The following is a 24,846-nucleotide window of genomic DNA, read 5'->3' on the forward strand; positions in this document are numbered from 1 at the left end:
GCCTCCCAAAGTGCTAGGATTACAGGTATGAGGCACCACACCCCACTGCAGCATTCTTTCTAACTAACAAAACATCCCTTTCAGCCAGGCACGGTTGCTCACGCCTGTAATCCCAGCACTTTGGGAGTTGGAGACAGGTGGATCAGCTGAGGTCAGGAGTTCAAGACCAGCCTGGCCAACATGGTAAAACCCCGTCTCTACTAAAAATACAAAAATTAGACGGGTCTGTAGTGGCGCGCACCTGTAATCCCAGGTACTCAGGAGGCTGACTCATGAGAATCACTTGAACCCGGGAGGTGGAGTTTCAGTGTGTTGGGAACAGGCTCCCAAATCTGGCCATAAGCAGGCCCCAAAACTGGCCATAAACAAAATATCTGCAGCACTGTGACATGCTCATGATTGCTATGGCACCCACACTGAAGGTTGTTGGTTTACCAGAATGAGAGCAAGGAACACCTGGCCCACGCAGGGCAGAAAACCACTTAAGGCAATCCTGAACCACAAACAATAGCATGAGTGCTCTATGCCTTAAGGACATCTTCCTGCTGCAGATAACTAGCCAGAACCCACCCCTTTGTTTCCTGTTTTAGTTAATCTACAATTTATAGAAACCATGCTTATCACTGACTTGCTGTCAATAAATATGTGCATAAAACTCTGTTCATGGCTCTCAGCTCTGAAGGCTGTCAGCCCCTGATTCCTGCTTCACACTCCATATTTCTCTCTGTGTGTGTGTCTTTAATTCCTCTAGCGCTGCTGGGTTAGGGTCTCCACGACTGAGCTGGTCTCAGCAAGTGGTGCCTATACGTGGGGCTCGAACCTGGGTCGAAGGGTTGCAAGAGCGATGGTTGGAGAACGTGGAACTAAGCTGGAGGACACCCAAGTACTCTTAAGCAATCCCCGCGGTGAGTAAGAAGGGGAGCTTGGAAGCATCAGGGTAACAATGGGCAAGTGTGGGCTCTGGTTCATTCCACCTTGGAAACTTTTCACACTGATGATGAGGAGGAAGGAGAGTATAATGAAGTAACAGAAGAGGTGACAGAGCAGGTTTGTTTGCCAGCTAAAGCTAAAGCTAAAGCGGCAAAGGAGGGAGAGGTTTGTCCCTACCCTTCTGCACCCCCTCATTATTTTGAAGAAAAAGAGTGGTCTGACCCTCCAGATCTTTCTTTTGTGGAGGACACAGGCAAAAAGTAGTTGCCCCAGTGGCTGTTCAAGCAGTGCCTCAAGCGACTGCTCTCAGTTCTATTCAGCCAGGAATTCAGCAGGCTAGAAGAGAGGGTGATATGGAGGCTTGGTAGTTCCCTATTAGGAGACACCCACCCCCCGGCCCCGCGCCAATCAACAGGGAAATATTATAGCTACATTTGAGCCTTTTCCTTTTAAAATACTTAAAGGATTTAAACAAGCTATTAATCAATATGGACTAGGTTCTCCTTTTGTAATGGGACTGTTAAAGAATGCTGCTGTCTCCAGTCAGATGATGCCAGCAGGGGCTATAGGATTACTTCTAGGTAGATCTAGTTTAAGTTTAAAAAGAGTGCAAGTACATACAGGAGTCATTGATTCAGATTACAATGGGGAAATTCAAATTATTATATCTACTTCTGTTCCCTGGAAAGCAGAGCCAGGAGAGTGTATAGCACAGCTCCTGATCGTGTCGTATGTGGAAATCAGAAAAGTGAAATTAAATGAACAGGAGAATCTGGAAGCACAAATAAACAAGGCAAAGCAGCTTATTGGGTGAATCAAATTACTGATAAATGTCCTACCTGTGAAATAACTATTCAGGGAAAGAAATGTAAAGGTTTGGTAGATACAGGAGCAGACATTTCAATCATTTCTCTACAGCACTGGCCATCCACATGGCCAATTTAACCTGCTCAGTTTAACATAATTGGAGTTTGTAAAGCTCCTGAAGTATATCAAAGTAGTTATATTTTGCTTTGTGAATGGCCCGATGGACAACCTGGGACTATTCAACCAGTTATAACTTTTGTAGCTATCAATTTATGGGGAAAAGATTTATTACAACAATGGGGAGCACAAGCTCTAATTCCTGAGCAATTATACAGACCTCAAGGTCAACATACGATACATGAAATGGGGTATGTCCCTGGTATGGGACTAGGAAAAAAATTGCAAGTTTTGAAGGAATTGCATCAAGCAGAAAGACAAAGTTCCCGCCAAAGTTTAGGATATTATTTTTGATGGCAGCCATTGTTAAGCCTCCAGAACCTATACCTTAAAATGGTTAACAGATAAGCCAATTTGGATAGAACAGTGGTCACTAAGTAAAGAGAAACGGGAGGCTTTAGAGGACTTAGTTACTGAACAATTAGAAAAAGGACACATAGCACCAACATTTTCCCCCTTGAATTCTCCAGTCTTTGTTACTAAGAAAAAATCAGGTAAATGGAGAATGCTGACAGATCTTAGAGCCATTAATTCAGTTATACAATCTATAGGGGCATTCCAGCCAGGATTGCCTTCTCCTGCTATAAGTCCAAAAAATTGGCCTTTAATAGACATAGATTTAAAAGACTGTTTCTTTACTATTCCCTTAGCTGAGCAGGACCGTGAAAGGTTTGCATTTACAATTCCTAAACAACCTGCAGCCTGATAAGCGTTTTCACTGGAAAGTGTTGCCACAAGTCATGTTAAACAGTCCAACAATTTGCCAGACTTATGTAGGGCAAGCTGTTGAACCTATTTGTAAAAAATTTTCACAGTGTTACCTTATTCATTATGTGGATGATATACTTTGTGCTGCTTCCACTTGAGAAATATTACTCCAACGTTATGATTACTTGCAAAATTTGATTTCTCACACCGGTTTAATTATAGCTCTGGACAAAATTCAGACTACTACTCCTTACTCCTACTTGGGGACCTTAGCAAATAATACTACAATTGTGCCACAGAAAGTAACCATATGTAGGGATCAACTGAAAACATTAAATGACTTTCAAAAATTACTAGGGGATATTAATTGGATACGATCTGCCCTAGGCATTCCTACCTATGCCATGAGTAATCCATTTTCTATCCTTAGAAGAGATCCTAGTCTCAGTAGCCCTCAGCAATTAACAAAGGATGCTGAGGCAGTGTTACAGCTAATTGAGAAGCAAGTGCATAAGACTCAAATAAATAGAACAGATCCAGAGAAGACTCTAGATTTGCTAATTTTTTCAACTCAGCATTCACCTACTGGTGTTATTGTTCAAGAGCAGGATCTCTTGATCCTGCTTTTTGGCTTTTTCTTCCACATACTAATTCATGGACTTTGACTCCTTATTTGGATCAAATCACTACTATGATAGGAAATGGAAGAACTCGGATTGTTAAATTACATGGATATGATCCTGGAAAAATTATTGTCCCTCTCATGAAGGCACAAATACACGAAGGCACAAATACAGCAAGCTTTTATAAGTAGTCTTACTTGGCAAACCCATTTAGCTGACTTTGTGGGTATTCTCGATAACCATTTTCCTAAAATGAAACTGTTTCAATTTTTGAAATTAACTAATTGGATTCTCCCTAAAATAACTAAATTTATACCAATCTTCACAGATGTGTCTAGTAATGGTAAAGCTTCTTATTCTGGCTCGAAATGTAAAGTTTTCCAGACGCCCTATATTTCAGCTCCAAAAGCAGAGCTTGTAGCTGTAATTGAGGTATTGACTGCTTTTGATACATCTATTAATGTGATTTCTGATTCTTCATATGTGGTTCATTCCACACAATTAACTGAAAATTCTCAGTTACAATTTCATACAGATGAGCAACTGATAACTTTGTTTACCCAATTGCAAACAGCAGTTAGGAGTAGAATGTACCCTTTTTACATCACTCATATTAGGGCTCATACACCTCTTCCAGGACCTTTGACTGCAGGGAATCAAATGGCTGATTGCCTGGTTGCTACTGCAATATCTAATGCCAGACACTTTCACAATTTAACCCATGTTTATGCCTCTGGTCTCAAAGGCAGATACAGCATTACCTGGAAAAAAGCTAAAGCTATTATCCAGCATTGCCTAACTTGCCCAATGGTGCATTCCTCATCTTTTCCAGGAGGAGTTAATCCTCGAGGATTGGAACCTAATTCTCTTTGGCAAATGGACATCACACATGTTCCCTCATTTGGGAGACTAGCTTACGTACATGTATGTGTGGACACCTTTTCTCACTTTGTCTGGGCTACATGCCAATCAGGAGAGTCTTCTGCCTGTGTTAAATGTCACCTTCTGCAGTGTTTTGCAGTGATGGGCATTCCAGCTTCTATTAAAACAGACAATGCCCCAGGCTATACTAGCCAAACTCTAGCTACATTTTTCTCTATATGGAATATTAAACACATTACTGGTATCCCATATAATTCTCAAGGACAGGCCATAGTGGAAAGAATGAATCTCTCCCTGAAACAGCAGTTGCAAAAGCAAAAGGGGGGAAATAGGGACTGTGGGACACCATATATACAATTGAATCTAGCATTATTGACTTTCAATTTTTTTAGCCTGCCTAAAGGCCAGATGCTGTCAGCAGCTAAAAAGCATCTACAGAAACCAGCTGTAAAGACAGAAGCAGAGCAACTGGTTTGGTGGAGAGATCCGATAACAAAAAGTTGGGAAATAGGTAAAATAATAACTTAGGGTAGAGGCTATGCCTGTGTTTCTCCAGGACTGAATCAACAGCCAATTTGCACGCCATCAAGACATCTAAAGCCTTACTATGAGCCAGATACCCAGGAAGAGGTTTTGGGAGGATCCCAAAGACCCACCAGTGGCAGCGTTGTCCAAGTTGATGCTGAGGAGGACGCCAACTGTCACGAGCAACACCCATTGAATGCAGCCACCTACCTAGGGACAGATCAAGAAGCTGTCACAGATGGTGGAAGAAAACCTGAGGAAAGCAGGACAACCAGTCACAATGAATAACTTAATGATAGCTATGGTAGTGGTGATCACCATTTTCATGAGTATTCCTTTAACAAGGGCTGACATGGAGAACAATTATACTTATTGGGTGTATTTACCTTTTCCACCACTTCTACAGCCTGTAACTTGGCTGGACCCCCCAGTGGAGGTATACACTAACGATAGCTCTTGGATGTTCAGTGCTACAGATGATAGAGGCCCATCTCACCCACATGAGGAAGGAACTGTTATGAATATTTCTTTAGGATTTGAACTTCTGCCTATCTGTTTGGGAAAGGCCACTAGTTGCCTACCCCTTCACTACCAATCTTGGCTGGCAATAATGCCTGGATGTAATCACTCTATGACACAGTTACACTTGCTTTCTGGTCTTAGTATTTACCATAATAAATCTGCTTCTATAATTGAGGCATACCACCTCACAAACCTATTTGTAAACAGGATTGGACCTGGTCAGAAAAAATAAATGTGCTTGTTTGGGAAGATTGCATTGCAGAACAGGCAGAGGTGCTGCACAGTGATTCCCATGGAATCATTACCGAATGGTCCCCTAAGGGGATGTTTAGCTTAAATTGCACCTCTCCATCTGCATGCCATGGCCACACTCTGTTCAGCTGGTCTGAATAAAACAGTCAGATGGTAGAAATGGTAAGAAGTACGGCAAGAGGTCCTATTATCTGGAAACATGGCGGTATAGTGGCACCTCAACCTCAAATGATATGGCCCACTCTAGGAGCTAAACATAAGGATTTGTGGAAACTATTAATGGCTCTTAGTAAGATCAAAATTTGGGAAAGAATGAAAAAGCATCTAGGACTCTACAAACTTGCCTTTGGATATTGCAAAATTAAAAGAACAAATATTTAAAGCATCCCAGGCACACCTGACCTTACTGTCAGGAACTGGAGTGCTTGAAGGAGCTGCAGATGGATTAGTAGCTATTAACCCATTGAAATGGATAAAAACACTTGGAGGCTCTGTGATTTCAATGATGATTGTGCTTTTAATTTGTGTTTTTTGTCTTTATATAGTCTGCAGATGCGGATCACAATTCCTGTGAGAAGTAGCTCATGGAGATAAAGCCTTTGCTTTTATCATCTTGCAAAAAAAAGGGGGGACATGTTGGGAACAGGCCCCCAAATCTGGCCATAAACAGGCCCCAAAACTGGCCATAAACAAAATCTCTGCAGCACTGTGACATGCTCATGATGGCTATGATGCCCATGCTGAAGGTTGTTGGTTTACCAGAACGAGGACAAGGAACACCTGGCTCACTCAGGGCGGAAAACCGCTTAAGGTGTTCCTGAACCACAAACAATAGCATGAGCGATCTGTGTCTTAAGGACATGTTCCTGCTGCAGATAACTAGCCAGAGCCCATCCCTTTGCTTCCCATTTCAGTTAATTTATAATCTATAGAAACAATGCTTATCACTGGCTTGCTGTCAATAAATATGTGGGTAAAACTCTGTTTGCGGCTCTCAGCTCTGAAGGCTGTCAGCCTCCTGATTCCCACTCCGCACCGTATATTTTAGTGTGTGTATGTCTTTAATTCCTCTAGCGCCACTGGGTTAGGGTCTTCATGACCGAGCTGGCTCAGCATCAGTGAGACGAGATGGTGCCACTGCACGCCAGCCCGGGCAACAGAACTAGACTCCGTATCAAAATAAATAAATAAATAAATAAATAACTTTCCTTTCAAACCTGTACTGTTGGTAAATTCCTCTTATTACCCATGAGCCAATCACTTGCCATGGCAGTGGCTCTGATACCTCACCTGGCACTTACCCCTCAACTGGCACTTACCACTCACCTGGCACTTACCTCAGAAATATGTGGCGGAAGGGGTTTGGAGGACTTTCTTCTGATACTGCATAGGATGGGAACTTGAGACATTTATTTATATTTTAAAGAAAAGGCTTGGCCCAGTGTGGTGGCTCATGCCTGTAATCCCAGCACACTAGGAGGCCAATGTGTGTGGATCACCTGAGGTCAAGAGTTCGAGGCCAACCTGATCAACATAGTGAAACCCCGTCTCTACTAAAAATACAAAAATTAGCTGTGTTTGGTGGCAGACGCCTGTAATCCCAGCTACTCAGGAGGCTGAGGCTGGAGAATCACTTGAACCTGGGAGGCAGAGGCTGCAGTGAGCCGAGATTTTGCCATTGTATTCCAGCCTGGGCAACAAGAGTGAAACTCTGTCAAACAACAACAACAACAAAAAAAGAAGGTAAAGAAGGAAAGAAGGAAGGAAGACAGAAAGTTGGAAAGAGAGAGAAAAAAGGAGAGAAAGAGGGAAAGAAAGAAAAAGAAAAGAAAAAGAAAGAAAGAAAGAAAAAAGAAAAGAAAAGAAAAAAGAAAAGAGAAAAAAACAATAGAAAGAAAAGAAAAGGCATATCCCAAAATGTTGGGAGAGTTAGGCACATAAGACCAAAGCAAAAAGAAAATGAAATTGAGATTTTAACAATAATAGAAAAAACATAAATCTTCTTAAAACCGTAAGTTTGGCTGGGCTCAGTGGCTCATGCCTGTAATTCCGGCACTTTGGGAGGCCGAGGTGGGTGGAGTGCCTGAGGTCAGGAGTTCAAGACCGGCCTGGCCAACATGGTGAAACCCTGTCTCTACTAAAAAATACAAAAATTAGCCAGGCGTGGTGGCAGGCACCTGTAATCCCAGCTACATGGGAGGCTGAGGCAGAAGAATTGTTTGAACCCAAGAGGCAGAAGTTGAAGTGAGTCAAGGTCATGCCACAGCACTCCAGCCTGGGTGACAGAATAAGACTCTATCTCAAAAAACAAAAACAAAACACTCATAAGTTAATGATTCTTCTCTTATTCAGACATTCAGCCTTTCTAAATTTAATATATGGAAGACGGGAATATTTTTGAGAAATAAAATAAGACAATTAAAAAACCATGAGCATTAATATTAGAAATGGTATTATTTTGAATAACTGCCTTCCCAAAGTCAGATTTTATTTCTATATAAACAAATATTGTCTTCCATGTGTCACACAATGCACTAACCATTATGGAAGATACAAAAATGAGTAATGCAAGGTCTCAGTGAGCTTGCATTCCAGAGATTTATTTTTTAGTTATGTACATGTAAATCATGTTGTTTTCATTTCTCAGAAATAATTTACTTTGTAAACTTCTAAATCAAGAATTATGTTATTTATCATGTTTCCAAAAATATTTAATTTTCTAAGAGCTCTGAAATACTACTGTTTTGGCAATCATTTGGAAAAATCCTAAACTAGAATATTACAAAATTGATAGAAGTAGCAAAATAAAAACTGTTTACAGAAGATCAGAGACGTGACAAATGTTATGTAAAATACAAATATTACTAATATTTATTTAAAAATAATAATTCACAAGTCATTTCTTCTACAAAACTTTTATAAACTTAGTTTTGTAGTTAAAGTTAGATAATGTAGGCCTTCAGTAAAGATAATGAGATATAATTTGAAGTCAAATAATATGATGCCTTCAGTTTAGTTCTTCATACAAGGCTATCATAACCAAACAGCATGGTACTAACATAAAAATAGACACATAGGTCAATGAAATGTAATACAGAACTCAGAAATGAAGCCACATACCTAAGGCCAACTGATCTTTGACAAAACCAACAAAAACATACTCTGGGGAAAGAACACCCTATTCAACGAATGGTTCTGGGAAAATTGGATTGTCATATCCAGAAGAATGAAACTGGACACCTGTTTCTCATTATATATAAAACTTAACTCAAGGTGGATTAAGAGTTATTATCTGAATCTATAAAAATACTAGAAGAAAACCTGGGACAAACTCATCTAAACATTGGCCTAGGCAAATAATTCATGATTAAAACCTCAAAAGGAAATGCAACAAAAACAAAAATAGACAAGTAAGACTATATTAAACTAAAAAGCTTCTGCACAGCAAATGCAACAAATCAACCAAGCAAACAACTTTCAGAATGGGAGAAAATACTTGCAAACTATGCATCTGACAAGAGACTAATATCCAGAATCTACAACAAATGCGTACAACTCATAAACTACAACAACAACAACAAAAAACAAAGAACCCTATTTCAAAGTGGGCAAAAGACATAACAGACATTTCTCAAAAGGAGACACAAATGGCTATCAAGCATTTGAAAAAAATGCTCAACATGACTATTCATCAGAGAAAAGTAAATTAAAACCACAGTGGAATAACAGCTTACACAAATCAGAATGGCTGTTAGTATAAAGTAAAAAAAAAAAAAAAAAAAAAAATAGCAAATGTTGGAAACACTGCAGAGAAAAGGGAATGTTTATACACTGTTGATAGGAATGTAAATTAGTACAATCTCTGAGAAACAGCATGGAGAATTCTCAAAAAACTCAAAATAGAACTACCATTTGATCCAGCAAACCCACTACTACTACTACCCAAAGAAAATGAAATCAGTGTATCAAAAGCATATCTATACCCATATGTTTGTTTAGAACTATTCACAATAGCAAATATACAGTAAGTATCCACCAATGGATGACTGGATAAACAAAATGTGCTATATATACACTGTGGAATATTACTCAGCCATTGAAAAGAATGAAATCATGTCTTTTGCAGGAACATAGATGGAACTGGAGGCCATTATCTTAAGTAAAATAATGCAAAGTCAAATCCTACATGTTTTCTCTTATAAGTGAAAGCTAAATAATGTGTACACATGGACATAGAGTGGGGAATAATAAATATTGGAGGCTCTGAAGGGTGGGCGGGAATGAAGAATGGGAAATTACTTATTGGGTACAAAGTACATTTTCTGGGTGCTTATTATATCAAAAGCCCAAACTTCACCACTATATATCCATGTAACAAAACTGTACTTGTATCCTTCAAATTTATAGAAATAAAAGAAAATACAGATAATTAAAAACTTGCTACTGTGTGTAAAGCACTCAGGGAGGCCTGGTGTGGAAAGCAACAGTAACATCTATGGTATTCAAGCCCTTATAGAGCTCTCAGAGTAGAGAAGAAATGCCATATGAACAAAAGGGCTACTGCTATGTTTTAGGAGGAATGTAAAAATGTTACTCAAAGATCAGAGATTAGTTCTAAGAGTCCAGGGAATCAACCATTGAAGTGTAAATTTGCCTGGGAAGGGCATGCCAGGAAGAGTAACAGACTAAGTGAAAAAATAACATAGAAGCAGTGCTTGGTTGAAATATAGAAGTAAGTATGAGCTTAAAATTTATATATATATATATATATATATATATACACACACACACATATATTTATATATATGTATGTATTCTACATATATGTATATATAATAGGAAAATTATATATGTGTATTTTCTATATATATGTGTATATATAGTGGTAAAAATTATGGAACATTAATAATATTCTAGTGCTTTCTAGATTTCATTGTACATATCTAAGATACTGGATTAGGGAAGAATCTAGGGAAATCAATGGGATTGCAGTAAATTTAATCCTGTGGCAGTAGGATAAATGACCTCAAAATAAATTTAAAGTAATGAAAGAAAAATCAAATTGCTTGGTAATTATATAACATGAATTATGTTTAATCAGGTTTAAAGACTAGACAACACAATCGCAATGGTTCCTATTATCTATTGATTTAATATTTGACAATAAATTAACTAGCATTAATAGCTAATATATTTGCCAGGCAATTGGCTAAACAATAATTCTGAGTATTTTTTTTTCTCAATAGTTACTATTGAGATTCAGGAGGCATAGAGCGAGGTCACAAAAAAAAGAAGATTAGGTAAATTTATATTTTATTAGGAAGAAATAGTATAAGACATGCTACAATTGACCAACATTGATTCTTATCTTTTTGAAATGTAAAGGTATAACTACCATTTTATAGCGAATTAGATGATTTTTTTACTCTCCTGGTAGCAGCTGGTCAATTTTTTGACAAACAGTTGATATTTTTGAAGAAGTACATTCAATTCGTTTCCTTACTCTGTTTGCTTAACAGCTTTATGTAAGTTTAATTTACATACCATAAAATTTACTTAAGTGTACAGTTCAACCTAATTCCATCTTAATTGTTTCATCTAGGGCTACAACGAATAGTTTGACTAGCATAGAACACTGATCTATAATTGCATTTTGTTAGAACTATATGCAGAGGAATTAAATTTGATAAATATTATTCTGTTGCTTTCAAAAGACACTATGATCTTGCCACGGAGTAGGAGAGTTATCTGATATCTATAGTGTCTGTAAAGTACTTTGGTACTTTGTTTTGGCAATAAAATTATTTAATAAATATGCATTCTCAGTGGAGTATCAGAGAAAAATGCATTTAGTTTAATTTTGATTCCCCCAAATAGCAAACCTAATATACCTTTTGAATTTCATTTAAATCAGTGTGAAAAATGTCCTTTTGCAGTTTGATATTGCACCGAAACTGTAAAGTGGTTACTCACGGAGAGAGAGCAGTGTGCTCTCTCTGGTTCATAGATTTCAGGTTGAAAGTAATGAAAGTATTCTCAGGAAGCCAGCTCAACACCTGCCTGGGAAGTGCACTGTACTATGAAGGTGGTTCATATGTCTGCAAAGCGCATTTCACAAAGGTCCCAGGTATCAGTTAGTGCAGGGTATGCATCTGAATATAAAAATAACATAATCGGAGTGACCTCATTGAGATCCTTTTCTTCAGCAATCTCCATGTAACTTCTCTTTGTGTGCTTGTTGTCACATGATCACAAATACATGTTTAAATCCAGAAGATGAGAAAGCCAATTGAGGGAACATTGGCACCTTTATAAAGATTTCAAAATTTTCCTAAAATACCTCAGTGGCCTCACTGGCCAGAGCAGTGTAGACAGATACAAGGAAGTTGGAAAAATCTAGATTTTTAACTGCATATATTGCCACCCTGAGTAAAATCAGAGTTATGATGATGACAGGCAAAATGAGAAATTGATATTGAATAGACAACCACTAATGTCTACTAGAATTTAATAACTCTTTATTTCTTAAGTGCTATCTAAAGTTGACTTTTTTTTCTGTGTTGTTATCCTCACATAATCTGTTGCAGTTCAGGAACTACTTGGAATTCTTCCCTAAAGTAGACAAAGTGAGATTTTTTTTTTTTTTCAGTAAATGGAACCTATTTATTTTTTTTCCAAGAGGAACAAATTACCTAGCTTTGATGATGACTACCTAACCATTTTTGTCTGTTAGTCAGCTATAAAAGCATTATTTTTAAATGTTTCTACAATAAGTTCTCAATGTCCTTGATAGGTTCTTTAAAATGGTGATTGCAAGAGAAGGGACATACAGCAGGTCCTCAAATTATGTCATTTCCATTACTTCATTTCCTTGTAACATTGACGGAAACAATATATACTGTCATTATACTTTATTTTGCTTAAAGATTACAGTTTCCAAGAATCTATGAATAAGTGAGGATATACTGCAAAATTGTTTGTGCAAGCAATTATTATATTATTATTATCAATAGGAATGGGCTATAAAAAGATAAATTGACAAAGCATATTCTATTGTGAAATCTTCTTTATCTTCTGCAGATATTGTAAACCACAATTTAAGTATTTTATCGTCTTAGCTTTTAAAAGATATAAAATATTGACTTTGGAAAGTGAAAACTATTGTCAAATAGATTTTCATATGAAATTATATAAAATGAAATTTAAAATCTATAGGACTTCTAAAGATGCTTTATATAGTTTTTTTAAGCATATAGAGAAATCATTCCTAGACTTAATATTTTTCCTCGCTGAGCAAAAATGAAACGAAATAAATTTGAGGAGGTAATAGAGAACCAAAAAATGTTGATGAATTTAATTACTTTATGCAGACTGAAGAAATAATGTTGAAAAACCTTGTTTTCGATTACATCCTATGAAATTCATTGAGGTCTTCAACTGAGTTCATTTTTATAGCTGATTGAATTCTGTTACAAAATGTTGAGAAAAGGTCATCTTGAAGAATCACAGTTATTGTCTGTCAAGAGCCCCGCATTCGTGACTGTTGTTTCAGACAGAGCATGGCAGTTTACCTCATCTAGAGACACTATTCTGAGTCAAGACTGTCAATTCCAAAGATAAAAGGTTGGTTATTTTATTGTCTAACTTTTATCTCCTTATAGATTATCATTCACAATTTTCTAATGGTATATTTCTCTTATTTATCGTGTTTGTAAAAGATTTCTAGAAAATGTTTGGAAAGAATTTAATCGCATATAAGTTCACAACGTATCTTTTTAAAATTTATATAACTTTCGACTAAAAAATTCTTTCAAACAAAATAATCGTTTTTTACTACTTCAGATAAGACTATTTCAAATTCTCATAATCATTCAAAATGTAGTAATTTTGGAAATTCTTGTCAATCTTTTTTTTTTGTCTTTTGAGACGGAGTCTCTCACTCTGCCGCCTTGGCTGGAGTTGCGCAATCTTGGCTCACTGCAACCTCTGCCTCCTGGGTTCAAGTGATTCTCTCTGGCTCAGCCTCCTGAGTAGTGGGGATTACAGGCACACACTGCTATGCCTGACTAATTTTTGTATTTTTCAGTAAAGACAGGATTTCACCATGTTGGCCAGGCTAGTCTTGAACTCCTGACCTGACACGATCCGTCCACCTTGGTCTCCCAAAGTGTTAGGATTACAGGCATGAACCACCACTCCTGGCCTCTTGTCAGTCTTAAAGAAGGAGACAAGATAACTTGAGTCCTGTATTTTTCCAAGGACTGGCCTAAGAGCATTGCTCTCATTTTCCCATGGGATTTAGGCATTATTACCATTCTAAGTTGATACACATGGAAACTGAAGCAAAAAACTTAAGTAATTTGATTAATTTATTAAGCAACTAAGTAGTATTCTAGGATTTGAACACAAAGCATTCCCAACTTCTTTTGCAATAAACCTTACTATTTCTGACAAAATATTTACAATTTATGCTATATTTATATTACATTAAACTATAATGTGACTCCAAATAGTATATTAATCTTTGGTAGAAAGGCCAAGTAAGCAGTTTCTTCGTTATATTTATAATAATGCCATGTCAAAATAAATAATAATCTGACTGTGTCTTTGAAACTGATAGTCATTATTAGGTGTAGGGAATTTTACTTGATGCTAAGTGTTCTGTCCCTGTGAGATCGATGTTATTAATGCAAAAGAATCTGACTGACAAAATATTTGAAATTCAATGTCTACTCCTTTTTAATATCATGTAACACAAAAAATTAAAATACCGAAATACATTAGGAGTGTTGATAAAAGAATATATGGTATGCTCTTTGTATATAAATAAAGATAGCCTGTCTGGTCTTACTATTTTTATGTACCTGACAATTAAATGTAGAATGTATCAATGTAAATGTTTTCAGCTGCTGTATTTTATAAATAAATATTCTTACATTAAGATATGTAAAGACTGTATGAAAAATGATACATGAGTTTAAAACATAAACACGCAAATCTGAAAATAAAAAATGGCTTACTAGTATTTACTGGGCATGTGAAAAAAACCCACTATGAGAATCATTTATACAAATGTATGAACTCCATTATTGACTGTCAATGATTTATACATTTCACATTAATTATGGTCAAAAGAGCTGATATTGACTACTATAAACAATTGTAAGGGAGGCTTAAGTAGGATTTTGTAAAACAGTATACTCCTCTATTTTTCCTGAAATCAGGTTTTAATTTAGGTTTTCAGGCTTCCTGAAATGGTCATCAGGAAGATTCAGTATACTTGTATGAAATAGACACAGGCATGACTTAAATTATATGCACTAACAAAAATAATATTAAGTAGTTCATAAATTGTTAACTATGAAACAGCAATCAGAGAATCATCAAATGGCCATGAAAGTAATGAGCATTAAGAGATTTTCATGTCCAGTTAAAAACTACACACTGGTCTTCCATTCTGTAATGAAATGAAATGTTTCCACTCTGTTTCTAAGGCCCTGGAATGATACCTGGTAGATTTCTGGTTCTGTCTCCAACCTATGTTATGGGAACTAGTTGCTTTGTATAGGAATTTGATCATTCAGCTTTTGTAGTCACCACCTGACAAAAATTTTATGGTGTCTGAAGAGGCATAGACATCTTGAAATATTGATTAATTTTTAACTAAGTTTACAGTATATTAACTGAAGTAAGACTGAGATTTGAGTTGTGCTAATAAACAACCATCATCCCAGATTTCTCTTGAATTTCATTTTCTGATAACTCAAAAAGACTTTTTCACTCAGTGGCCTTCCTCAAAACACATTGCTTAGGTTTAGCTGTTTCCTTAGATAGTAAAATGTTTTCTTTAGTAACCATAAAAAATGTTTTCTTCCTATGAATCTAGCCAGAAACAGCATATGTATTTTATATTTTACCATCATAGTCCCCTGAACCTTTTAAATGGCAGTTAATGTTAAACCATCAGTTTTTAATGCACGTTCGTCCTTTGTTGGTATACATTGAACACAAATCATATAATAATTACCTTAACAAAAGTCATTAAAAACAATAAATTTTTTCACAAGATGTTTCACCGTACTGATAAATAAGATTTTGGTGTAAAGAAAATTCAGATATTATTAATTTAATTCTGTAACACATAGTAACTCAACAGCCACACAATTCATTTTCTGGATACAGCTACTCAGAGATGGTTGACAAAATAGGAAGCCAAGTTCTCTGGAAGATCACAATGGTTAATAAAATGGTCTTTCATGGAAACAAGGCAATCCAAACACTGATTTTAGTCATAAGCACTCACAAGTCCACATTTTGAGGGGTCAAAAGTTATGTTTTATTGTGATTGGTCTTCAATGAAAATAACTGGAAACATGCTGAGATGGAGTCATACCAATTAGGGGAATGGAATTAAGTGATACTATTAATACACACCAGTATAACTGACTACTATTTCCATGCTTCTTATATAACATGCCATCCAACGTAACTGATTCTTTGATTTTCAGTATGTTTGTATTTTATTCCAGTCACTTTTCTGCACAATTTCAACTAAATTCATTAGTTCTGAGGATGTTTAACAGCATCGTAATTGGGTTTTTAAGCACAAATTGCCAAATTTGTTGTTTGTGAAGACTAATGAACATCTTATTTTATATCCCACTTAGCACTTTCTACTGATAACTGTCTAACTCTCTAAGATACTTGCATATTTCAAAGATCTTTAAAAACACTTTTGTTCCTTAATGACCTAGTAGGACAGATATCCATAGGTTCCCACGATGCATTAGCCAGTATAATACTGATATTAACACATATCAAAGTGGAGGCATGCACTTTATTCAATATATTAAAGCTCTGAAGAAAGTAACAAAGAAATGCAAGAGCAAAGAAAATTTTGTAGAGTAGCATTTGAATAGCAGCCTATTTACGCTTGAGATAAACTGATTTTTGTTTAATGAAGTACTCAAACTATAATATATGCACATAAATGAATGCACATTGTATTTATATATTGTGTTACTGATCTATTTGCTTCCCCCAAATCACAAACTACAGCAGTCCAACACTATTAGAGAATTGGTCTCAGTGACCTGATTTATCCATCCAAGTGCATACACATATGTGTATTTATTCACACAACATATGCAAACATTCACATTCAGACACATGAAGACACAAAATTGATGTTTGTTAACCAACTGTATGCATAAAAAGTGTAAAATAATTTTTTAAAAAAATTTATACAGGATGTTTATATCACAGCAATATTCTCTTAGGTAACTCTAACATTATTTATAAATAAATGTTTGGCTTTGTATGGCATTGTTAATGGACTAATGTCATATATTTGTGTGCATGTGTCTTTATGCATGTATGCCTTTGTGACATGTGCATGCATGTGTGTTAGTATAATCCTAAACAAGGCAGTTGAAACAGTATTCCTGTTACTTTCCTCTAGGGAGGTGTGTATTTCAAGGTAGGAATTTATATTTATTTTATATTTGAAGCAAATATTATTATTGGGAAAATAGAACAAAATGTGAAATATCACCATCAAAGAACGACAAGCTTTTCAACTAATTCTAAGCTCTTCTAATGGAATAATAATGTGGAATCATAAATACGTACATTTTTGTGCCACCACTTAGATTAGTAGATTAATAAGCATGTTTTCCTAAATATTAAGTGATACCTTGGAACTAACAGAACCTGCAGGTCTCATACTCATTTTAAGTTGCATTATGTTATTTATTTTATTATATCCCAATTTCTATTTTTCACTTTAACTACATATTACAATCTATTCTATAATTATAATGCGTATAAGGATATTTATATATATTCATGTGTATATTCTTCATTTCTATATCTATATATGTTCTATGTTGTTTTCTTTTTAAGGCAAAAGAAAGAAAGAAGGAAAGAAAGAAAGGAAGGAAGAAAGAGAAAGAAAGAAAGAAAGAAAGAAAGAAAGAAAGAAAGAAAGAAAGAAAGAAAAGTTAGTTAAGCAAGTACGTCTGAGATCCATTCATGCCAGTGTATTTCCATGTTGGAGCACTCCAGGAAAAGAAAGAAGGCAAGTGACCCAATCAAACCCTCTTGTAAACATGATAATGACAAAACTCTTGGCAAACAATCTAGTGGTATTAGCTAGAGAGAAAGTGCTTACCTATACCATCTTTTTATTTGGATGTGCTTCACATAACCCATTGGTGAACAAATCTATAATCTGTAGACTTATGGAACAAGGTTCCCTGAAAAATGGGTTATATACTATATAGTTATAGAAGTATAAAGAGATATTTATGATTTAAAAATAGCTCCTTTTTGCATTAGTTATGTGGCTATGCCATTTACTTGGAGATGCCAGATGTTGAACTGATTTAGAGTGCATCTCGTGGTCAGGAAGGATGTAGGGTGCTGCTGGAACATCCTAGATCTCTCTCTACTTCATCCATCTCATAAATATGTACATCCTTAAAATTTTAGAAAAACTCGAGATTTGTCACTGAACACTTGTCTAAATTAAAAATAAGTTTTACTTGACCAAATTTTTAGCAACAAATTATTAATGGTGACATGCGATTCTTTTATGGTTTTTGGATTATGTTGCTGTAGCAAATCCTGTAATACATTATTAAGCAGCCTTCATTACCATTTTGGCCTGATATGACAGGATATAATTGATGTGGTATAATGCCATATGATACGATTTATATAATATGTTTTGGCCAGCAAAAAATAACAGGAGAGCAGAATTTATATTTTTTTCCTGAAAAAATATTTATGTCTTTGGCATTATTTTATTTTTTTTGGTAACACAATATTTGAGGGCTGAATAATTTACTCATTAGAAAAAATTGCCAACTCAAGCAATAGAAATTCCCCAATACAATACAATTTTATATATGTGTGTATATATATACTTAACAATTTATGTGACAAGCAAAATCAATGTAGGAAAATTTCAAAGAACTATTTACCCTCTTCAGCAAAGAATTAAAACTAATATATAAGCGGAGCAAATAATATATTTGAAAATCTCATTCAACATCTGTAATATGCCATATTTGTTTTAAACAGAGATTATTTATATAAGTATTACAGAAATACTGAAGGATAAGTAACGTTTTCTTGCATGGGTATAAATAACGGATAATCAACATAATAGGGAAAGCATAATATATGTACATTAATTTATTTTCAATTATTTCATTACATTGTTTCAGAAAAAGTGAAGATATGTTTAAAATGTGTTAAAATCACATTATCTGATAGAAAAGAGCATATGGAAATAAAAACCATTGCTTTGCAATTTACTGTAGCAAATGCTTGCATGCGAGTTACGTGTAAATGCACTAACCTGTTTTAGGATCGACGGAGAAGTAGGGTTGTCCCTGAAGAATGCTGTAAACCACCCGAGCGCTGTTTCCATAGGTAGGGTCATCTGCATCAGTAGCTGTCACCTGTAGAACAGAGGTACCTGTGCATTCAGGAAAACAAATTTTAGTGTGTGATGGCATTTAGCATATGATTAATTTGAACACAGAAAACGGGTATCCCGAAATAGCTATGGAGATCAGTACCGGTTGTGTCCTAGTAAATTTAATTAAATTTATGTATAAAACATATTACTTGCTTTCTTTCCCTGCCATCAACTGTAATGAAAGAGAGTCTAAAATATAATATTCGTCTCAAACCTTTTAACATGGCTCTCCATGTGCTGGTAACATTGTGAATGATGGTCTCTTTTGATTTTCATTAAAAAAGCAATAAAATATAACCAAGGTTTGGTTGGCTTGTACTCATGTATCAAATTGCTACTAATTGTGCAGTTAAATCAGAGGTATGATAAAGCTGTATATAGCATGTTTCATGACTGTTCTGAAAACTGGAGGTGGAATGATTTGTGATTAAGTTGGGAAGGTGGGTGAGTTGATATTAAATTATTAATGACATCACCACACTCCATTCAAGTCATTTTCTGTCTTACACATTCTTTTTATTTATTACCTGCATAATTAATGAGTCACATAACTGGCCTCCTTTTTTTATTTGTTTTTTTTTGTTTGTTTTTGAGACATGAGATGGAGTCTTGCTCTGTCATTCAGCCTGGAGTGCAGTAACGCGATCTCGGCTCACTGCAACCTCTGCCTCCCAGATTCAAGCGATTATCCTGCCTCAGCTTCCTGAGTAGCTAGGACTACAGGCACCCTCCACGGTGCCCACATAATTTTTGTATTTTTAGTAGAGACAGGGTTTCGCCATGTTGGCCAGGTTGGTCTTGAACTCCTGATCTGTGGTGATCCACCCCCCTCAGCCTCCCAAAGTGCTGGAATTAAAGGCGTGAGCCACTGCGCGCAGCCAACTGGTCTACTAAGTTCAAATCTCATTCCTTTAGTGTCTTGTACACAGTGCCAACATTGCACTGGATTTTTAAAAATGAAAATGAATTGTAAATTCATTTATAACATTTAAAATACTGTATTTTGGGGTAATTATTAAATCTAGTATGCTCGTGTCTTTATGCTTACTTTTTAAAACACAATTTGCATAATTAGATACACCTATATAATATTTCAATTGTTTCTAAATGAAAACTTAATCTAAGTATAACATGACAACCATATATTAAGGGATATACAATTTCATTGCAGAATTAGTCAGTAAGAATGCTCATCTAAGAGTTCGTATCTATTCATAAAATGTACCTGATGAATCATCTAATGGTGCATACTTGATATTTTATTCCACATCACTAGAAAAATTCTTCCTACTAATTTGGGTTATCTATCAAGTAAAAATATTTTTACAATCAATTGATCTTGTATGGAATTTTGTATTCATTTTGGTATTTGAATATGGAAGCACTGACAATTAATAGTTTTTTATTTTAGTAATTCTGTCAATGATTCAGGACCTAATATCTGTTCACCTAGAAAATTTGTACTTCTAGGCCTGGGCGTGCTGGCTCATGCCTGTAATCCCAGCACTTTGGGAGGCTGAGGCTGGGGGATCACCTGAGGTCAGGAGTTCGAGACCAGCCTGGCAAACATGATGAAACCCTGTCTCTACTAAAAATACAAAAATTAGCTGGGCATGGCAGTGCATGCCTGTAATCCCAGCTACTTGGGAGGCTGAGGCAGGAGAATTGCTTGAACCTGGGAGATGGAGGCTGCAGTGAGCCGAGATTGTGCCATTGCACTCCAGCCTGGGCAACAAGAGCGAAACTTCGTCTCAAAAAAAAAAAAAAAAAAAATTTGTACTTCTATGTTGAACTTCAGACACAACTTTAGGGAAAGCTTGTTCTGTGTCTTCAAGGGATCCTAGAAAATAGAATTAATATGCCAAGTTCACCTAACAATCCTTATTAGCATATCATAAATATGTATAATATATTAAGGATTCTGGCCCCTAAATAGTATTTTAACAATGAGACTCTAAGAAGAAATATGACTTGCAATTATGCATCCTCATAGGATGAGAGCTGTGTTATGTCTGAAAGAGATTTCAGATTATAGACCAATAAAATAGTATAGTGACAGTAAGTGCTGTTTAGAATGCTGAGAAACTGGGTCACTCATACACTGTGGATAGAAATGTGATTGTTTGGCAATTTCTTATAAAACTAAACACACATTTACCTAATAAATTGAATAGGGCATTTTATTTTTTATTTTTATTTTATTATTATTATTTTTTGAGACAGAGTTTTGCTCATGTTGCCCTGGCTGGAATACAATGGCGCAATCTCAGCTCATTGTAACCTCCACCTCCCGGGTTCAAGCGATTCTCCTGTCTCAGCCTCCTGCATAGCTGGGATTACAGGCGCCCGCCACCACACCCAGCTAATTTTTTTCTATTTGTAGTAGAGATGGGGTTTCACCATGTTGGCCAGGCTGTGAACTCCTGACCTCAGGTGATTCGCCCGCCTCAGCCTCCCAAAGTGCTGGGATTACAGGTGTGAGCCACTGTGCCCAGCTGTAGCATTTTAACAAATAAATAAAAACTGATCACAGAAAAACCTGCTTACAAATATTCATAGTGGCATTGTTCATGATAGCCCCACACTGGAAACCATCCTGATGTCCTTCAGTGAGGGACTTGTTAAACGAACTGGTACATTCATACTATGAAATACTACTCAACAATAAAAGTGAATAGACTATGGGTACATGCAACAACTTGTATGAATCTTCAGGGAATCAACTAAATGAAAATTAAGTAAATCTCAAAAGGTTGTATACTATGATTCCATTTATATAGCATTTTTGAAATGAAAAAAATTTAGAAATGAATAACAAGTTATTATTTTCTGGAGATTTAGGCAGACAGAATAGAGCAAGGAAGTTTGGTACAGCAGGGAAGCATAAGGGATCCTTATATATTGGAGCTGTTCAATATTTTGATTATAGTAATTGATGCATAAATAGGCACAGCTGATAAAATTCTATAGAACTGAGCACACTCGTACACACAGACATACACACACACACAAATCTATACAAGTAAATCTAGGGAAACCTACTGACAATCAGTAGATCGTACCATTTCAATAACCTGGTTATGATATTGCTTTATAGGTTTGCATGATGTTACCATTGTGAAAAAGAAAAAAGATTTGCAAAATGTTACCGTTACATGCAAATCTACAATGGTCTCAAAATTACAAGTATTAAAGACAAAGATGTGTTCTTGCCTCTGTGCTACTCCATTCTTAGAGAGGTAGTTTGGGTTTGTGTGTCCTGTGAGTTTTCTCAATATACCACTAACCTTTCTGGCTTGATTAAATCAATTCCCACCACAAACTGTCCTGAGCTGGTCACATATAGACTATCTCTTCTACTATAAAGTATAATTATTTATTAACATAGCATATTAAGGACTTTTTTTTTTTTTTTTTGAGACGGAGTCTCCTTCTGTCACCAAGGCTGGAGTGCAGCGGCCCGATCTCCACTCACTGCAAGCTCCGCCTCCTGGGTTCACTCCATTCTCCTGCCTCAGCCTCCTGAGTAGCTGGGACTACAGGCGCCTGCCACCACGCCCAGCTAATTTTTTTGTATTTTTAGTAGAGACAGGGTTTCACCATGTTATCCAGGATGGTCTCGATCTCCTGACCTCGTGATACGCCCACCTCGGCCTCCTAAAGTGCTGGGATTACAGGCGTGAACCACCACGCCCGGCCCATATTAGGGACTTTTTATGTGATGGCATAACACTTGATGCATAACCAATATTCAACCCTCCAACTTATTCAGAGAATACCACTAGGTAGGCATCTACAACTAAAAGTTGGTTTTGAAGATATCTTCACTGGTACCTCACTGAAAAAAATAAAATAAAACAAAGTCTGTTGTTAGGTACCCAGATTAGACTTTAAATGTGCAGCAAGCTTAAAATATGGTTAAAAATGATATAAAATTACTTCAGTTAAAGCTTTCTTTGAAGGCCAGACACAGTGGCTCATGCCTGTAATCCCAGCAATTTGGGAGGACGAGGCAGGCGGATCACCTGAGGTTGGTGATTTGAGACCAGCCTGACCAACACGGAGAAATCTCATGTCTACTAAAAATACAAAATTAGCTGGGCGTGGTGGTGCATGCCTGTAATCCCAGCTACTTGGGAGGCTGAGGCAGGAGAATCACTTGAACCCGGGAGGCAGAGATTGCGGTGAGCTGAGATCACACCATTGCACTCCGACTTGGGCAACAACAATGAAACTGCATCTCAACAACAACAACAACAACAACAAAAATCTTTCTTTGATCTGATAAGAGGAGTGTTAACAGTTCTAGGCACATAGAGATTACTGGGACTCGGGAGAGGGAAAACTACAGAAAACAGTAGAATAACGACCATTAAAAAGCCAGGCTTATAAACTCCTCACTCAGGTTTTGAAATTAGCTCTGGCCCTGAAACAGCAATTTAAGCCTAAATAGTTTTTAATGTCTAAATAGCAGTCCCTGGGCAACCATTTCATGGAAAAAGCTCAGAAGTACAGACAGTGCAAGATCGTTCCTCATTTGCTGTAATAGGCTAAATTGCCACATGAAAGAAGGAGAGTTGCTCTGTTTAGCTTGGGGTGTCTATAAAAGTCCAGCCTTGTTAAGTGAGAGTTGAGATACACGAAGGCAGTGATGAGTTAAATAAGGAAAAACAAGAAAAGGAGATGAAAAAGGAAGAAGGGTAGCATGGTGATATTGACTAAGTGATTGTTTAAAGTAACAAAGGAAAGTTAGTAGAGCAGACAAAAAAATATATATAGTAACTCTGCCCTGATCCAAAAGAATGGTCATTAACAGCTACATACATTTCTGTACAGGAAGTCTCACACAATTCTCTGTGTGTGTGAAGCAAAGAGCAACAAATCGCCTTGTGTACTACGTGTACTGTACTTCGGTGGTGCCTGAAGGCATCAGGGTACCACTTTGAGTACACAGATTGCTGGTTGAAGGGAGCACACACACACATGAATAGCAGAGCCCAACTAAATGCCAACCCATCAGAGAACAGAACAGGAGTGAACATAAATAGCAGGGATGGAAAAGAAATCTCTTGCCCTATTGTTCAAGGATCTTTTACTAGGTAGGACTGGAAAGAAAGCTTAAGGCTGAAAGAAAAATATATTCGTATCTTAAATTCTTGTTTATTTGAAATCTAGATGGAAAAATTATAAGACTTGGTATTTTCAGTAATTCTTTATATTAGAAAAAAGTGCGTGCTTTTATTAATACTATAGGCTAAATGTTCATGTGCCCCTCAAATTCATATGTTGAAATCCTAACTTCTAATGTGATGGTATTTGAGGGTAGGGTTTTTGCAAGTACCGTGTGAGAGCAGATCCCTCTTTATTAAGAGATTAGTAACTTTATTAAAAAGGCCACAAAGAGCTTCCTCATTCCTTCTGCCATATGATGACACAGCAAGAAGATGGCCTTCTGTGAACCAGGAAGGGTGCCATCATCATGGAATCTTCTTGCACCTTTATTTTGGACCTCCCATCCTTCAGAACTGTGACAAACAAATGTTGCTTAAGCCACCTAGACTATGGCTTTCTGTTATGTGAGCCCAAATAAACTAGGACAATCAATTAACCAATAAACAAAAAGTAAATGAATAAGTAAACTAATCAAGGTATATGTTGTGGGTTAAGTCATACCCTCCAAAATTGATGTGTTGAAGTCCTAATCCCCAGAACCTCAGAATGTGACCTTCTTTAGAAGTAGTGCTTTTTAAATGAAATTAGTTAAGAGAAGATCACGCGGGAGTAGTGCGGGCCTCTAATCTACATTGACTGGCATCCTTAGAAAAATGAAAAACGTGGAGAAAGGTACATATACACAGAGATAACATCATGTGAAGATGAATGTAAATATCAGGGTGATGTGGCTACAAGCCAAAAACACCAAAGACGGTC

At 36.4% G+C, this 24,846-nt stretch overlaps 1 protein-coding gene across 10 annotated transcripts in view; it reads right to left on the reverse strand.

Moving 5' to 3' along the window:
• Positions 1-24,846, reverse strand: part of CDH18 (cadherin 18) — a 1,074,788-nt gene that overhangs the window by 225,582 nt on the left and 824,360 nt on the right. For 9 of the 10 annotated variants that reach the window (XM_030813926.1, XM_030813931.1, XM_003263181.4 and 6 more), the window contains one exon: positions 18,793-18,912. In XM_030813926.1, the coding sequence (XP_030669786.1) occupies positions 18,793-18,912 (120 nt within the window). The remainder of the gene's footprint in view (positions 1-18,792; positions 18,913-24,846) is intronic. The other variant, XM_030813932.1, reaches the window with a different exon arrangement.

This window comes from Nomascus leucogenys, chromosome 6, assembly GCF_006542625.1.
Source record: "Nomascus leucogenys isolate Asia chromosome 6, Asia_NLE_v1, whole genome shotgun sequence".
Taxonomy (NCBI): Eukaryota; Metazoa; Chordata; class Mammalia; order Primates; family Hylobatidae; genus Nomascus; species Nomascus leucogenys.